Genomic DNA, 17,936 nt, shown 5'->3' on the forward strand with positions numbered 1-17,936 from the left:
GGCGGTCCATGGAGTGTGGAGGGGTGTGTGTGACTGCAGGTCTGCCCCCACAGCGCCCCGCTCCAGCCCTGGCCTGGCTTGGGCTCCCAGGAGAGGTGTATTACCCGCAGCCTTTGTTCCGCCTTCTGCTTCAGGTGGCTCAGGCTCTGACTGGCCACTCTCTGGTAGTGCAGGGACACCCTTGCCGCCTGCCACCTCGGCTGCACCGACACCACCACCACCAGGGAGAGCAGAGTCCGAAAGATAGGGAAAGGGAAGGGCGAGAGAGGGAAGGGAGGGGGAAAGGAGAGAGGAGGGAGTGGGGGTGGGGAGGGGAGGAGGAACAAGGGAAGAACAAAGTGAACACAAGGCCACACGTGATCACCTCCCAGGGAGCTGCAGAGAGCTCTGCACCAGTTCACCGGAACAGAGAGAAGGAAGGTCAGGTCCCAGAAACCCAGCGGAGAGGGCAGACCTCGGGCAGGTGCAGGGAGAACACTACTGGAATGGGAGGTGGAGCAGAGCACTAGGGGAGGAGAGGAAACTCAGAGCCGCTAACGTGGACCCCCTCCAGCCCTGAGCAGTGGCCCGGGCTTTGTTCGTCTGCCCTGCCACATGCCTCTGGCAGCCTTTCCTTGTCGCCACCTTGCCTTTCCCGAGCCTGGCTGCCCTGGGCTCGCCGCTCTGGCCACATGAGCCTGTCCTCAGCCTCCTGGAGGGCGCCTCCACTACAGCGGTCTCCCGGCTATCCATGACAGTCGCCTACCCTGGTGTGTGTCCACTCGGCCTCACCCCTCTCTCTCCTTGTCCTATAGCCCCTCCAGTCCCAGCAGCCATCTGGGCCCTCAGGGCTGCTATCTGGAGTGACCGGCTGCACACGGCTGCACTGTCTCTCGGGGTTGAGCGCCTGAGCACAGCCACATCCTGTCCTCAGGCCTGGAAGGGCCCAGGAAATCAACCAGAGCCCTCACTGGCACAGGAAATGTCCTCATTTATCAGAGAACAAAGGTCAGAGAGGATTCAAAGCTTTGTCTAAGGTCACAGATATGAGGGTAAAAAAGCTCTTGGAAAATGAAATTACAAGATAAGTTTATTTTGGTACAAAAAGCTTGAAATCCACCTACATATGGGGGCTCATCAAAAAGTTCATGTAAAATGCATATTATGAAAAAACCATGTGTGGACTCCACAATCTTTTGGCACCCAGATACACGTGTTTTAATACACGTTCCATGCGAGTACCTTAGAATGAGGTGTGGCCGGCCTTGGGTGCTGAACCTTGACTGACCTCAGGGCCTCACACATCTGCACCTCCCCCCACACTGGGGTTGAGCTCTGCTCACACGGTCCCCAGCTCAAGATGGGGAGGGAAGACCCACCTCAACTCTTGTAAAACCAGGCCTCTGTCTCCCCAGGGGATGCGCCCACTTTACCTTTTCTCACAACTTTGTAATTTCCCGTGCCTTCTGTTCTCGAAGCCTCTTCAGTTGGATTCCTGTCCAGCTCGGGAGACTCCCAGATCCCAGAATTTCTGGTCCGTGGGGGCAGGTGCTCCAGAGAAGAGAGAGCCGGGTCCTGCTCTGGCTGGCCCCGCTCTGGCCCCGGGAGCTGGGTGCTGTCCCCTTCACCTGCAGCAGGAGCTCTCCCTGGGGAGCCTGGGTCCCAGGGGTGAGAGGTGATGCTGATGACAGAAGGCGTAGGTGTCAGGTCATCCTCGGGCTCCCTGGCAGTCTGTGTCTCTGGGGTGTGACCTGGCAGCAGGCTCCACAGGATCAGGTGCCGCAGGTTCTCCACTGGAAGGGGGAGCGGGAAGAGGGGGATGGCTTCTCCTGCACAGGTCTGCTCACCACGTCAGCAGGGGCAGAGCACGGCACAGGTGAGGCACTGCAGCTGCCCCTACTCCAAGTGGTCAACCTGCCTCCTCCCAGGGGAGGGCTGGAGGGCTCTGGCCACCTCGCTGGTGTCCTCAAGCACAAGCAGGGAGCGCCTTCGGCAGGTGGAGGGTGAAGGCGTCTGCCAGTTCACCAGTTCACCCTGGCCACGCTACTGGGGACCAGGGGCTGATGGTGGCTCCTTGAGGCACTCACCGTCTTCCAGGGCTGAATCAGCGAGTCCTTCCATGAACAGAGGCCCTGGGAGGGCCAGGTGGATGGGGTCCCTCGTCCTGATGGTGCTGTTCTCTCCATCCAGGGGTGCAGGAGGGTCAGGCAGGGCACCCAGTTCCTCCTCTCCATGGCCCCTCTGCTCTGGATCCCCCAGCAGCACTGGCTGCATCCCCTGGCCTCTCTGCGGGGGCCCAGGGCCTGCTGGGGATGACAAAGGAGTATCAGGCAAGGAAGGGAGAGGGCACATTGGGGATCCCGGCTTTCGATTCATTCTGCAAATGCTTACTGGGCATCCTGCGGCCAGGCACTGGCCCAGGACCTTTGTACACATCATTAAACCAAATGAAGACCTCTATCCTTGGGGGGCTTAAACTCGAGTTGAGGGACGCAGAGAAATAAACAATGAGTAAACTGTGTTGCTTGTGAGAAGGTGGTAAGGCTATGGGAAATGGAGCAGGGGACGGGGACTGGTAGGGGTGGGGTGGTCAGAGAAGGCAGCGAGGCAGTGCTGCAAAGGGGACACTGGAGCAAAGCCTGGAAGGAGGTGTGGAGCCAGGAGGAAAAACAGGAAGCAACCAGAACAGAGACCTCTGCCAGGAGCCCATGACCCTGAGTTACTTTACACAGAAGTTCTCAACGAGAATTGTTTGAGGACCACCCTTCTACCTGACCCCAGTAACTGTGCCTTCAACCTGAGCTCCTGGCTCCCTCCTCGAGACGCGCTGTTCTCAGAGTCTCTGCATCCTCCTCCCCTGTTGCCAGCAGCCCCAGCCTTGGCTGGCTCGCTGTTCTCCTCCTCCACTCTAATCCTGTCATCCAGACAGGCAGGGCCGAGGGCACACTCACCGTCTGAAGCCTGTGGGCTGCCAGGCTCTCTCTTCCCTACACCCGTGTCTTTCCCGGACCTGATGGACTCCCCCATCGGCCCTCCACACTGATCCATCCACCAGTGCCCACAGCTCCCACACAGCCTGGGACTTACCTTCCAGTGGCTCCTCTGCTTCTGTTTCACTATGGAACACTTCAGAGTCATCCAGGTCTAACCTGAGGGGCAAACCAACCAAAGGTGAGACAATGTCGTAAAACTCCATCCTGCGTTCCCCAACAAAGGGACAATGAAGGAGTAGGGTCCAGGAAGGGAGGTGCCAGCCCTCATCCCCTGCCTGGTCTGGCTGGCAACCTGGTGAAGAAGGGCCTTGACTCAGCTTCTTTAGTCCCCTGTCTCACCCCCCCCCCCCCAGGGCAGTCTCTGCGACAGCCAAGTGGGAGGCTGTCGGGAGAGAGCAGACAGGGACAGAAGACAGTGAAAGGGGCCTGTGCCTCCATTCCATCTGTTGGCGCTTGGAGCTGTCCACTGCCCCACTAGCATTTCCCACTGAGGCTGTCTACCCCTGGTGGTGAAAGGCTTAGAAGCAGCAGGAGATAAGCAGCTTGGAGTGTGGGCCACACACAGGGGCTGGAGGGGTAGGTACTGTACCTGCTGGGTGTGGGGCCCTGGTGGGCTTGCTCCTGGGGGCCTGGGGCTGGGGCATGGATGGGTGTTGGGGCAGCCCCGGGGTGCCTGGTAGCATTCTGCACGGCCTCTTCTAAGAGCTCCATCCACCTGTTGTGCGGCAGGAACAGAGAGGACCGGTGGTGAGAACGAGCAGGCACAGACCTCTTTTGCTGCAGGCCTGCTGCTCCAGAGCTTCAAGGCTTCTCCACCCCGCCCCGAGACCCTGCTGCACACTCCCATCTCCCCTCCCGGGCTCACTAGCTTCTCCCTTGGGGTGACATGGCTTGCAGTGACCAATGACTGGGAACCAGCCTTCTGTTAGGCCCTGTACTAAGCCCTCTATACGTCTTCTCTCTCCAAATAATTCCCTAAGAGGTAGCATTATCCACATTCCATAGACCAAACCCTGAGGGTGAGAAACTGTTGACTCAACCTGCCTTCTTTCACCCCGTCACATGTGGTGGCTGCTGTCAGGGAACATGGGGGTTGGGGGGTGGGGAGCAGCAGCCTGGAGACAAAGGTCTGAGAAGGATGTGTGGATTTTACAGCCCTGATGGGAAAGGAAGTAGGCCAGAAAGGAAAGCAGTCGTGGTGGCTGCCAGCCTTCTGGGAGCTCTCTCTCCCAGTACTTGGCCTGCTCGAAGGGTCGGGCTGGCGAGTCCCTCGTGGCTTCTCTCTGCCTGTCCCCCCTCCCACTCCCTTCCTGGCTCACCGGCAGGGACTAATGTGGGGCCCAGCCCTGGTCTCACTACACATCATTCTCATACACACCACCCTGGTCCCAAGGGAACAGCAGTTATGCGGGACCCCTCAATTCTCACGTGTTCTTGTCTGATGATGTCAATGCAACCAGCTCATAGATTTGGGGCGGCCCCAGTTCGGAGGTGCAGATGATGAAGAAGGCCCGTTTATCTGTGTGAGGAAAGGAAGGCAGGAAGTCTGAATTGGGAGTGGCACGTGTGACTGCAGTCTGGGCCAGGGCGACAGAGTGTGGATTCGAAGGCCTGACCCTCAACACAGGTGAATGCCGCATGAGACAGGCTTGAGTCATCAGGACCACTGGGAACCCACTGCAACCGGGACCACTAATGTCACCTGTCACGGCCACCTCATTACTCCTGCCTTAACAACAGTGATAGCTGATGTGGATGCCAGGGTTTATGAAACCTTTTCCCAGCCATCACCCTTTCTGATCCCCTCCTGAGGAGGTGGGCATCACGCCCTAAGATGAAGAAAGTGAGCGCCCACCATCTAGCTGCCTGACTCCTGCTGCAGGGGAGCAGGCTGGATAAGGGGGTGGAACCTAGGTGTAGGCGGCTCCTCTGAGGTACCTACACCAGGGCCCCTTCTCAGCCATGCCCCACTTCCCTGAAGCACCTCTCTCCACCACACTTGGCCTGGACTGTGGGTGCTGCAGCCTTCTGTACCCAAGCTCTGCCATGGACAGTCTTGGAGCAGGGCGGCTTGTCCTACTAATCTTGCCTAATCTCACTGCAACACCCTTACCATCGCAGGTGTCCGCCTCCCATCCAAGCCAGCACTGTCCTGGAGGGCTGACGACAACCCACCTCCCCTGCTCAAGGTCATCTGTCTTCATCCTGGTCCCTCCGTCCCCTCACCCTGCCAGATCTTAGGCCACATCCTCCTGCTTAGACTGGTTCAGGATAGGGGGAAAGGCACCCAGGCGGACAGGTGTGTCCTGTAAGGCCCCAGGTCGGCCCCCATCATCCAGGTCCACTGGACACAAGGGACAGTGGTCCTGGCCTGCCTCCTCCCAGGTACCTGTGGCCACGGAGCGGATGAGCACAGCATTGAGCTTGAGCACGGGGCTGAAAGTCTGCTTGCTGTCTGCGGAGCCCGCGGCGGTCTTGCTGTGGCACTTGAGCAGCAGCTTCTCGTCCTGTTTCTGCAGCAGCACCAGGAGGTCCTCCAGCAGCAGCACGTGCAGGTCTGGGGGTGGTGGGGAGGTAGGCCCTGGTGTCCACTCAGCCCTCACCAGCACAATGGGGACCAGAGGGTCTCTGATGCCTGTCCCCAGAGGCTAGGCCCTGGGAGACTAGGGACCCAATTCCTTTCTCTCTGGTCATCTTACAATCCCTTTACAGCATCAGGGCCCAGGATTCACAGAACACAGAAAGGAGAACCTGGGGGACCCCATCCCCCACAGACCCCTTCCCATTCCCAGCCCTGGGCACATACCCAAGGTCTTGTCCTTGCTAATCCTCCAGGTCAGGGGGCCCTCGTGGATCATCTTCCTGGTTGTAAGGTCCAGGCTCTGTTGAGAAGACACATCACTAGCTCACTCACCAAGTAGTGGAGAACTGCCTGCACCTGCACCAGTACTAAGGCGCTGGGAATCAGTGACGAATGAGGAAGAGCTTGTGAGGACACGGACAAGGGGCAAGGCAGCAACGAAGTCCTGCGTCACGCACTACACTGGGAGTAGACAGCGACTCTGGCTGGGGTCCCACCATGGGCTCCCCACTTCCTAAGATCTTCCTAAGACTGCTTTTCCTGCCCACCCCTTCAGTTTTCTTCTCTCCCAAGCAGCTCTAACTTAGCCTCAAGTCCTACCCTGGCCCCTGCCCTTCAGGCTGAATCCTGACAGCCAGCTTTACTTGGTGGGGCTGTCTGCTTCTGTTCCTCTGGGGATGAGCTGACAATGCTAATGTGCTGTGTGTGTCTTCCACCCCAAGGTGCCACCCTGTTACAGAAGGTCCATGTCTCTCACTTCCAAGACTCTCCAGGCCCTGCCTGACCGGGGCTCTGCTCCCAAGGGTGCCTAGGAAGTGAGAGAGAGAGAGAGAAAGGGAGAGAGCGAGTGTGTGTGTGTCTGTGTAGGGCTGGCCGTGCTGCAGTCTCGGCCGACCTTGAACTCCGCTGCCAGGGGGTTGCTGGCCCTCTCCAGGGCGCTGGCATCCAGGCGTTTCTGGTAGCCCTCTAAACGGTGTCGGTTCTCCGTCTGCTTGACGGCTTCATTCACATACTTGAGAATCTCCCGGCACTGGTCCCGGGCCCGGCACAGCTTCTCATGCTCAGAGGTGCCGCCTGCAAATGAGCAGAGGTGGCAACTAGAAGTCCCTACCTGAGAAGGCTATCTCAGGGCCAGATACTACCTGCCTGGCCCAGGTCCATGGTGACTGGCTATACACAAGGTATAGGAGAGCCACCCTTGTCCAGCTGAGGAAAGTTGTAGGTTAATGTCCGCTGAGCACCCTTGGGAATTCCTGGGAATTTCTCCCTAGCCACAACCAGCTTTATAGCTGGGGGGATGGGGGTGGGGATGGGGCACGTGTTGCAATGCCTCTAGGACAGCCTGTGCAAAACAGGTTGAGCTTCCTAACACCTCTCCAACCTGAATCCAAATCTGAGGGCAGCAGGTGCTCAGGCTCTCGAGGACGGGGACAGCCTAGGTTCAACCCGCTTATCCAGCCTGCTTCCCTACTCCTCTAACGTCCCATCCATGGCTGTGTCTTCTGTGCACTGAACAGAGGCTAAAATTCTGCCACAGCCCGTGCCGTACGCCCGTGACCGCCCTGAGGAACGGAGGTGCCCGGGAGCCACGCTGTGCTTTCCTCACGTGCATGGGGGTCTCACACAGCTAGCAGTGGCCCCCATGCCTCCTGCTCAGCACCCTGCATCGTTCCAAACACGAGAATAACCGTTTTCCCTTTGTGGTGCACAATAACCAGGTAAGGACGAAGACACTGAAGGCCACAGAGGGCATGACTTGCTATGGCCACAAAACAGAGCCTGGAGGAGCCCCTCAGCGCGAGCCCCCCCCAGCCCCTACCCTCTGTGTGCTTGATGACACTCTCCAGCAGCAGGGGGTACTTGGTGAGCCGCTGCATCTCCGAGATGATGAGGTCTCTAAGTTGCAGCCTTCGGCACTGAGGGTGGCTCTCAGCCTCCTAGATGGGCGGTGGGGACAGACCAAGGAAGGTATTAACCTGCAGCTGGGAGCTGGCTCCAGGGCTCAGGGCCAAGGTGGATGTGAAAACGTCAGATAGGTCCTAACCCGAGTCAGGTCCCTTAGCCAACAGTGATGGCCCTTCTTCCTTAAATACTCAGGGAAGGGCTGGTGAGCAGAGCGACAACACCCAAGGAGGGGATTATGGCCAAAACAGAGGGCAGGTATCATTCCCATCCTGCAGACAAAGATGCTGAGACTCATCTAAGCGCACACAGGAACTGGGAGGCGAGCCAGGCCTTCTGAATGCTAATCCAGCACTCCTTCTGTGAACATCTCTAGCTCTCGAGGGTGTCAATGCCTTGGGAGAGCTGGAGTGGAGGAGGTGGATGTGGGAGAGTACACTGCTGGGTAATCCCGTGTGTATAAGGGAGACGCTGGTGGCCAGGGGATAGGAGTTCAGGAGATCCTTAGTGAGCTTGATGGAGATGAGGAAAGGCTTAGGTGAGGCCAAGGACACACCTGCATGAAGAGCTGGAACCGGCTCTCCTTGCGCTGCTTGGTCTTGATCAGCTCCAGGGCTATGGACTGATAGGAACAGAACTGTGCAGCCACCTGCTGGAGCTCCTCCCGGGCGGCTCCATCGAACTGAGGAGGCAGAATGGACACCAGCCCAAGCCATCACACTCCTGCCTGGGACCGGTCCCTTGCCCACCACTTCCTTGGCCAAATTCCCTAGCCTTGTAATGGAACTGTGCCTCCTCCAGTCTTCTCTGGCCAAGTAGAAAAGGCTGGGACCATACCCGAGACAGCATGAGGTCACCGATGCCTCTGATGATGGGACCCTCCTCCCGGAGCCTCTTCATGGCCTCACACAAGCAATCTGGGGCGAGGAGAGAGGGAACAGAAATGTCGGGAGAGTGGAGCTGCACTTCCAGGCTCTGTTGTGATGATGACAAAAGGATCTTTGACAGCAGTGCCATGGGAAGGGCATGGAAACCATTTGATTTTGGGGTAACTGCAGTGGTTTCAGGTTACCCACCAAACTTTCTCTCACCCAAGAGGACAGGGAGGGTTATCTGCCAGGGAGGCCTTAGCAGGTGGATCAAACAGGACAGAAAGCTGAAGATACGCAGGGGAGGAGCTGGGAGGGCACAGGCTCCTTACTGTGAATCTCTATGAGTTCAGGCAGGTTAGGGAAGAGCCGGGCCAGCTCATCCCGCGGCAGGAGGTTCTCCTTCTTCATCCGTTGGTAGAAGATGAGGTCCAGAACCCGCAGTGTGCGCAGGTGGGAAGCCTCCGTCACAAACAACTCTAAGTGGTGGTTGTGACAAGGAGGTGCAAGCGTGAGTACCTCTAGTCACTGCCCTGGTCCCCACACCATTCTCCTTTTGGGAGACCTGGAGCGCTGGTTTCTGATTACAGCAAAGGCCATAACTCAAGTGGACTTACAGCAACAGGCCCCATGGACCGGGTGCTGCCCTATTTACCTGGTTCCCACCCTCTGTGTCGGAGAAGCCCCAGACCTGTTCCCACACAGGTTCCCACACAGGTGCGAGTGGAGTGCATTCTCACCATTGATGACTTCCTGCCGGTCAATCTCCCTCTGGGCCAGCCCAGCCACCACGTCCTTGCCCACCGTGTGCTGCCAGTTCTGAGCGTCTGGCTCCGGCTCCAGATCAGAGAGCTGGCCCAGATCATCTTCTAGGAGGTGGGGAAGGAGGGCATCGGTGCAGAACCCCAAGCTGGGAGACTCAATGCTTCTGAAGGAGAACAGGCAGCTTAGATTCAGTGGGGGGAGAACTCAACACGCGGCCGAGCCCTTCCTCCTCCGCCACTGAGAGCCAGCAGGCCACGAGGCAGAGCCGCACACCCAGCCAGCTGCTCAGGAGGGAAGTGCAGCCGGACACAATACGATGCAGAGAGCCACCAGAGGCACCCTGTCCCATCACTCACCTGCGGCCCATTTTGGGGGTGAAGGGAGGGGTTGGGTTCTCAAGAGACCTGTGGAGAGAACGCCGACTCTCAGCAACCCTCCAGCCCAGCCTCTGCCCCCGGGGCATCATGGGGTGGAGCTGCTCCAGCTCTGCTGACCTGGTGGAGAGGCTGGAGGCGGAGGACGAGGCTGACTGGTGGAGGCGAGTAGCCTCCGCAGCAGCATCCATGTCGACGTCGCTGCGAGAGCGGGGCACGTTCTCGGCTTTTCGAGACCGCTTCATCTCTTCCCGGCCCTTGAGGCTCTCAGAGCGGCCCAGGCGAATCTCGGAGCGAGAGCTGGGGAAAAGGACAAGCGGCTTGGGATGTTCCATCTTGGCTGCTCTTGACCTGCTGCCCTAGCTCAAGTGTGCCTCAATGCTGCAGGTTCCACACCCCACCCTCACACAGCCAAAGCACCTGTATGTAGAAGCTTCTCAGTGACAAACCATTCCTGCTGCTGAATCCAGGCATGCCGACAAGGGTTGCAGGCGAACCACCGTGTGCTGGACACCTGCCCTGTTGCTGCTCTACAAATTCCTCCCTCTCTCCTGCCTTGTTTGGTGGATAGGATCTCTCAGGATCCTCCTTGATCTACTGGGAAAGGGTCCTACCAGGAAGTTGAAATCTTGGAGGAATACAATGAGACTTGTGGTGTGTCCACAGGCCTGAGACACTACGCTCCTGTCAGGCAAGCTGTGGCCATGACAGTCCCCATCAGGGACTACAGGTCCCACCTCCCTGGCCCTGGGCCCCTCTGGTGGCCAGTCTGTCTTGCCTCTACTTTGGAACCAGCCGTCACTCCTGTTTTGAGACAGGGAGACAGCAGAAGCAGTAGAGCCACCTGAAGTCACAGTTCCTATGATCTAGAGAATACAGGAGCATGGATTTGGCTCCCCTCACTCTGAAGGTAAACAGACCCCTGCCTGGATCAGGCTCAAATGGGTTTAGGGTTTAGGCTGACCTGAGATGACCCATAGCTCATTATATATACATGTCATTAATATGTTCCCATTCTAAAGGGCACACCTACCAGCCACCATGATAGGAAACATCAGACCATGTGAAGACTGAATAGAGGCAGTAGCTAGATTCCAGGAATATTCACTCATTTCCCAGAAAAACCATGAATATTCCTCCCCCTTATTGGAATGTGCCTCCCTTTCCCCAGCCATACAGTGTTAAGCACCGTTAGGCCTCGCTGGGTCTGTGCAGTGTGCATCTGCTTTCTCAACAAGGTGCTTGCCACTCATCATCTGCTGTTCTCCGATGCTCCTGAATTCCTTCTTGAGGGGACAGCAAGGACCTGGGTCCTGGGCAGCCCCCTCTGGCTCCAGTTTGACTGCTTCAGGTGGATTTTTCCTTTTAGGATCTTCCTAAAGGCCAAGTACAGTCCCTATCTCCACATGCTCAATCCAGGATCTATACATTGCCACTATACCACACTGGCACTGTGGAATAGTGGGTAAAGCCTCTGCTGGTGACACTGGCATCCCATATGGGTGCAGGTTCACGTCCCAGCTGCTCCACTTCCAATCTAGCTGCCTGCTAATGGCCACGGAAAAGCAGCAGAGAATGGCCCAAGTCCTTGGACTCCTGGACCCACATGGGAGACCTGGAAGAAGCTCCTGACTCCTTGTTTCAGCCTGGCCTAGTGCCGGCTGTTGCAGCCATCTGGGGAGTGAACCAGGAGATTGAAGGTCTCTCTCTCTCTCTGTGTGTGTGTGTGTGTCTCTTCCTCTCTGTAACTCTGCCTTTCAAATAAATATATAAATCTTTTTTTAAAAAAGTTTTACTTGTGCTTGGATTTCGACTCCTCCCATCGCCATGTGAATATCTTTCATTCTTAATAGCACCCTTCCTCAGCTTTCATTTCCTCTCTAGGGAGCTGCCAGGCTTGGGAGGGAGCTTAACGGGGCCAGATTTGCTCCTGGCTCTGCCCTGCTCCATTACTGAGCATCTCTGGGGCTTGATGAGCTGCTGACGACTGCTGTTGCTCTGTCGCATCCTGCAGTGCGTCAGCCCCGAGACAACTGGCGTTTCTGACCTCTAGCTGCCCTAGGACAGCCCCCCTTCTCCCCCCTGCCATGCCCTACAGGGCTGGTTCTTTGCTGACATTATTACTAATCTACATCCTGCTCTGCTTCGGGGACCACAGAGGGCCTGCAGATGTCTGGAGAGCTCCTAACAGCACAGGGGCTGCCGCAGTGAGGGAGCCGAGCGTCTTGCTTTCCATTCATCACCTCTCTCCAAACTGCAGGATGCAAAGTGGGCTCACCTCCCGGGGTTCTGAGGGTTTGTCCAGAGGGTTAGAATGAATAATGTCAACTGATCCCCTACTGAACTCAGCCCCTGGGAATCTGTTACAACAATGCCAACCCAGGCTTTGAGCAGTTTCTGCAATGCATCACTTTAGCCCCACGGCAAACCTCATCCAGTGGGGTCACTGGGGCTGCAGAACTCTCCTCCAACACACAGAAGTGAGTGACACTCCGACCAAGAAGTGAGGAATATGATCTACCTCTAGCCAAACAGCCCCAGGGTTCTGCCTTCCAGAACTGAGGATAACCTCTTATACCTGCTGATCATCTGCAACCTCTGACCTATCATACTGCTAATATTATTTTTAAAAGTTTATCATCTACTTGAAAGGCAGAGTGACAGAGAGACGGGGGGGGGGGGGAAGGAAGGGAGAGAGGGAGGGAGAAACGGAGAGAGAGAGACACAGAGAGATTTCTTCTCCTGGTTCACTACCCAAATGCTGGCTATAGCCAGGCCTGGGCTAGGCCAAAGCCAGGAGCACAGAACTCCAACTGGGTCTCCCATGCGCGTGGGAGGGGCTCAAGCACTTGAACCATCATCTGCTGCCTTCGAGGAAGAAACAGGAAGTTAGATCAGAAGTGGCACACTGGGACTTGAATCAGCACTCTGATATGGGATGTGGCAGTCCCAAGCAGTGGCTTAACCTGCTGAGCCACAACACCTGCCCCTGCTAATACTATTTATCCCAAGATTGCTCATGAGTTTATAATGATCAAATCTAAGCCTTCTGCTTGGAGTAGCATTAGGATTCTGGTGAATGTCTTGGTGCAAATCTAACTTGCAATGCCAAGAATGCAAGTTTGTTAACAGTCTCAAATATTTTCTCAAAATGTTGTCATCTTATGATCTTTAAATATTTGTTATAGGATCATGATTACTGCAGCAATCATGTGATTTGTATATTGAATTTACCCACTGATGTTAGAATTCAAGCTCGCCCCACAGCTCAAATCTAACTTTTACTGTCCTTATACCTGTCAGTTCTCACCACGGTCAGGTCTTTTATCAGTTTATAAAGGCTTAATATAAACAGAGGAATAAACATGTATTCAAGTAGGAGCATCTGACTTATAGTTTGATAGTTCTATCAAAGGCAAACTGGCTGGAACATCTACTCAGACTGCTACACATGGACTTGCCTTTGTGCTGCATCTACCCCAGCTCAGGGGCTTTCGGACTTCAGGGTACAGACAAATTATTTTCCTATGCACAATGCCACATTACTATTCCTTAAGGGTGACCTGAGGGATGTTTCTAGCTATAAATAATCTTCGTTTTAAGTGTAGCCTACAGAATTTGAGATATGACTTGGTTGTTGTTGTGCCACAGTCAAAAGCAAGGAAGTCTAAAAGTGCATTTTAATATCAGACAAGGAATCTAGTGAGAACCTGACCAGTTTGGGCCGGCTGTGTTACAGCAGGTTAAGCCACTGCCTATGATGCTGGCATCCCATGTGAGCACCAGTTCGGGTCCTGGCTTTTCCAATTCCAATCTACCTCCTTGCTAATGTGCCTGGGAAAGCAGCAGAAGATGGCCCAAGTATCTGGGGCGCTGCCACCCACATGGGAGGCCCAGATGAAGTTGCAGGCTCCTGGTTTCAGCCTGGCCCAGCCCTCGCCATTGTGGTCATCTGAGGACTGAAGCAGTGGCTGGAAGATCTCGATCTCTGTAACTCAGCTTTTCAAATAAATAAATCAATCTTAAAAACAACGACAACAAAAACTGACCCGTGACAGACATGAGAGATGCCACAGGCTCAATTTCCATCTTTGCTTGAGAAGGGAAGAGCAGTTGGTTTTGAACTCCTCAATTTTCTGTCTCTCTGCTGGGTAGACACCTGCTGCTCACAGCCAGCTACTTTGCCTTTAAAGTTCCTGGCACTTCCTCATCTCTAGCTTTGCTTTTCCTTTTTTTAAAAAAATATTTATTTATTTATTTGAGAGGCAGAGCTACAGGCAGAGGGAGAGACAGAGAGAGAGGTCTTCCATTTGCTGGTTCATTCCCCAAATGGCTGCAACGGCTAGAGCTGGGCCAATATGAAGCCAGGAGCCAGAAGCTTCTTCCAGTTCTCCCAAGTGGGTGCAGGGGCCCAAGCACTTGGGCCATCTTCCACTGCTTTCCCAGGCCAGCAGTAGGGAACTGAATCCCATGTGGAGCAGTCGAGACTCGAACCAGCGTCCATACAGGATGCCGGCATTGCAGGCGGAAACTTAACCTACTACACCACAACATTGGCCCCTGGCTTTTTATTTTCCAGGACTTCTCTCTGTCCCCCTCTAGACTTTCCTTAATCCTTGTCCTTTAGGGTTTCCTCATCAGCTGCTTTATAATACAATCTAGCTCAATCTTGGGATACAGGCTACCAAGCAGTCAGGGGCTAAATCCAAAGGAAACTGTAAAAGCCTGCAGTTCCTGGGCCAGAGGTCAGGAGCTCCTCTTGCTCTTCATTGGCCTGATTTGCAACACACAGGGTATCTTCTGAGACATCAAGAGTGGGGAGCTGGGGAGCTGGTGGGAGCCTTAGCGTCTAGCGGAGAGGCTAAGCCAGCAGCACACCCTGTCCGTGCTCTTCTCCCTGGGCAGCTGGCCAGCCCTGCCCAGTCACTGCTACCTGTCACTCTCCAGGAGGTCCTCAGGAAAGCTTCCTGTTGAGAGTCGCTGTGTCCCGGGCTCTGGGGCGTCACACTGCTGGCTGTTCTCAAAGTGCTGAATGATGTTCCTCACATTGCCTGGTTTGACTGGAGGCAAGAAGGAAATGAAGGGTACTACGCTTTCTGTTCCGGGATCACTTCTCCAGCCCTCAGCCCCCGCAAGCCCAGAAGACACAGCAATGAGCAAGCACGGATGAGAACAGCAGGGGGCCAAGAATCAGGCAGCACGGATCTGGTCCTGTCCTGGCTCTTCTATGGCTATGCTGTGTGGCCCTGGGCAGCCACTCTACCATGCTGGGTCCACTCTTTCCTCATGTGCAAAATGAAAGGATCTGCACGCCCATCTACGGAGCTTTCTTTTGGATCTTATGGTCTTTATTAAGTGACACTTCTACTTGAAGACCATGACTAGGTTTTTCTTACAGAGCCATGTACAGGTTTAAAAAAAAGTCAGGAAGATGAAAAACACCTACATGTGCTCTGGCTGTGCTGCAAAATCATATCAGACATGTTTCAAGTTTATATTATTCTTAGAGTTCATTAGTTCTGTTTTTCCTTGACTCTCCTTTCTGTTCTTTCTGTCCCCTCAGGTGTCCATAAAGAAAGAATCGGACCCTTTATTACCAGCCAGGGGAACAGAGATGTCACTCTCCGGCATTCAAATTCCAGACCCTTTTTAAAAACGAAGGCAAAACACAGCTCTTCTTGTTCAAAGAAAGAGAGGGCAGGAGAGGGAGTAAAAAGGCATAGGAGATACCACTTAGAGACCCTGGAGAAAAGAACCCAGAGCCGGGGCTTTGGCAGCTCTCTGCATGACAGAGGGAGAAGAGGAGTCCACCTTCAATCCCCTAGCTCAGCTCTGAGTGCAGTGATGTTAGAACAGGGGCTGAGCCAGAGAGGCTGCTCTGCATGGGACCAGCGGGAACTGGGGAGGCAGTCTAGGCCCTCATGCTAGCCACCCCAACAGACTGCTATCTATACACACAAACGCACATCTTCCCTGTCTCAAAACCTGCCTTTCAAAATGTGCTAAGCTAGAGAGAACAGAAAGACGTAGCTGCTCTCTTCAAAGCCTACAATTCCACGTCTTTGAGGCAAGTGGCTAGGGTAACTTTTTTCTAAAACTGCACCAGAGGCTCTGTGTATGTTTCCGGAGTTGGGGCTACCATCACTTTCATTCTGGAGATTAGGTTTGATCTGCTGGCCCCGCACTGAATGTGCCTCTGTGTCTTGGAGCTGCTGCAGACACCAGGGTCGGCTGTGCAGCCACAACTCGGAGCCACCCTGATTGGGTGACTATACTGGAGCCTGGGAACATCCTATTGTGGAATGTCACCAAGCTGAGCCCACTGTTCCTTTTCTATCAGCCATGTGGGACATTCGGGAAGAAACAGGTATAGCACTAAGATCTAGACTAAATAGAATGACCCAAGGTAATGGGGAAGACAGGTAGAAAGGAACACATTTTTTAAAACAGTGAAGTTTTACTACCAGTCTTTTCCTCCATTCTCTAGCCCCTGAAAGATAACAGAACTAAATAAAAGTGAATTACATGTTATTAACAGATACTTCACTAATAAACACGTAATAGTTGATGATCCTGAAAGGCAAAAGTTTCACTGTTGAGGCTTTCCAGCTTTGGCAGGTGTCTGGTCTTTAGATACGGATTTGTCTACTGTGCTGGGCAGCTGAGAACACCAAGCCGAGCCAGGAAATCACAATGGGAAGCTCTGACTTGAGCTGCTGGAGCTGGCATCCTCACACGCCCTGGAACCAGCAACCACAGCTTCACCCTGGCTGTTCCTGGCTCACTCACGCTGATGCCAAGCAAGCTGCTTAGGCAGAGCCGCTCAGCCTTGGAAGCCTGCTGTGGCCTCAGGCCTTCCTGGGCAGGGTGGACAAGAAGTATCTGTTAAGAATTAGGGATTTTGGAATGGAGGCCATTCTTTAAAAAAAATTTTTTTTCAGTAATTCCTCTTTTTTTTAATGGCATAATGAGTCTAGGAGTATTGCCATTTTTTACAGAAAATGAATTCTAGCAACAGAATAATTTCCTATTACATCCCACTGATCTCTCTGTATTTATCAGAAATCCTAAAAAATATCACTCACTCAATTACATGTATATATGAACTCACTGATGGGAAATGAACTTCCCAATTCTGGGGCATTTCAAACTAGGGCCCCAGTTCCTGTGGGTCAGTGGACACCATATTAATTTTTTTGAATCCATACATTTGGGAAAGTATTAGGTTCTCACAGTGCTTGAGGTAATTCTCTGTTAACTGTTGCAGTGACACTGTGTCGGCAATTAGTGAGCCACATCCACGGGCTTTAGCGAACAGATGATACAGACAAACAAAAATACCCCAAACAAAAACTGTGAGAACCATAATTTACTAAAAGAAAAATTATCTCCAAAACTAATCTCAACTGAAAACAGAAATCCTAGGTACTTCTGCTTCACTATGGACACGTCAGCCTGTGAGGGTTCCTTCATCGATACGGAACCCTGGACTCTGAAACCTCTTCTTTGGAGAGGCCACAGAATCAAGGAGAACAGGCCTCAGGCTATTAAGAAAACAAACCAAAACAACTGCTAGAGGGCTTAGAAGGCTGGCCCTTGCCAGACCCTCCAGGAGGCTCTCTACCTGGGGGAAGCAGGTCCCTGCCCTTTCAAACCCTGGGTTAGGAAGGCAAGGTCTTATACCCAGCATGAGGGCAGAAGCCCCCTTGGACATGGGTTTGTGACACAGAGCAGTTTTTGCAACAAGGAGGAACATACGGAGAGGGAGGGAGGAAAGAGGGATAGGGCAGGAGAAGATGAAGGGGAAGGGAAGGTAAGATTTGGAGATGGAAACTCAATGCTAATGCAAAGACAAATCCAAAGAAAATGGTCCTTTTACCTTCCACAGGGGACAAAGGAATATGAAATGCTAAAAGAAAAACAAACAAAAACAAAAGTAAACCATGAAAAGTCAAATTAATGTTTCAAGAGTCAAAATAAAAATTACATTAATCTGGAAAATGAAAAGGTAGTGGCAAAAATCAAGGTGGTAGCAGAGTCCCTCCCTACCGCCTCCCCTGTGGCAGCCATTTCAGACAAGTCAGCCTGCCCACCCTAGGCTCTCCACAGCACAGATTCCCCCTGAGACCAAGGACTTAATACACTGACTGGGAGGGCCAGCCATTTGTGGACACTTGACTCAGCTGGGAAGAGATCAGTTTTGGGGTTACCGATGACACTAGGGGAACTGCTGGCTCCCAAACTTCCCGTCCTCCCCCACTTCTACTTAATACTCACTTGCAACCCCCACCCAGGGCCCAGAATTGCTCCCAACACATGGACTGCAGGCCTACACACGAACGCCATGGATGAGGGTGAAGAGGGCATTTACTCTCAAGGAGACAATCTTTCTTTGCCAAGGCAGAAATGTTCTTTTGCTTGGCTGTTCAGTGGCCTACAACTGGCTCTGAGTTCCTAGACTAAGACCCTGTGA

At 53.9% G+C, this 17,936-nt stretch overlaps 1 protein-coding gene across 14 annotated transcripts in view; it reads right to left on the reverse strand.

The window, feature by feature from the left end:
- ARHGEF11 (Rho guanine nucleotide exchange factor 11) overlaps positions 1 to 17,936 on the reverse strand; it is a 124,294-nt gene that overhangs the window by 2,958 nt on the left and 103,400 nt on the right. For 7 of the 14 annotated variants that reach the window (XM_062192538.1, XM_062192526.1, XM_062192540.1 and 4 more), the window contains 18 exons: positions 17,343 to 17,372; positions 14,397 to 14,523; positions 9,584 to 9,763; positions 9,446 to 9,493; positions 9,065 to 9,252; positions 8,657 to 8,803; positions 8,293 to 8,372; positions 8,012 to 8,137; positions 7,373 to 7,490; positions 6,449 to 6,627; positions 5,779 to 5,854; positions 5,362 to 5,529; positions 4,401 to 4,491; positions 3,562 to 3,687; positions 3,067 to 3,128; positions 2,067 to 2,285; positions 1,413 to 1,772; positions 105 to 200 (listed from right to left, as the gene is read on the reverse strand). In XM_062192538.1, coding sequence (XP_062048522.1) covers positions 105 to 200; positions 1,413 to 1,772; positions 2,067 to 2,285; positions 3,067 to 3,128; positions 3,562 to 3,687; positions 4,401 to 4,491; positions 5,362 to 5,529; positions 5,779 to 5,854; positions 6,449 to 6,627; positions 7,373 to 7,490; positions 8,012 to 8,137; positions 8,293 to 8,372; positions 8,657 to 8,803; positions 9,065 to 9,252; positions 9,446 to 9,493; positions 9,584 to 9,763; positions 14,397 to 14,523; positions 17,343 to 17,372 — 2,421 coding nt within the window. The remainder of the gene's footprint in view (positions 1 to 104; positions 201 to 1,412; positions 1,773 to 2,066; positions 2,286 to 3,066; positions 3,129 to 3,561; positions 3,688 to 4,400; positions 4,492 to 5,361; positions 5,530 to 5,778; positions 5,855 to 6,448; positions 6,628 to 7,372; positions 7,491 to 8,011; positions 8,138 to 8,292; positions 8,373 to 8,656; positions 8,804 to 9,064; positions 9,253 to 9,445; positions 9,494 to 9,583; positions 9,764 to 14,396; positions 14,524 to 17,342; positions 17,373 to 17,936) is intronic. The other 7 variants (XM_062192528.1, XM_062192537.1, XM_062192539.1 and 4 more) reach the window with 4 other exon arrangements.

The sequence above is a fragment of the Lepus europaeus genome, chromosome 5 (genome assembly GCF_033115175.1).
Source record: "Lepus europaeus isolate LE1 chromosome 5, mLepTim1.pri, whole genome shotgun sequence".
NCBI lineage: Eukaryota > Metazoa > Chordata > Mammalia > Lagomorpha > Leporidae > Lepus > Lepus europaeus.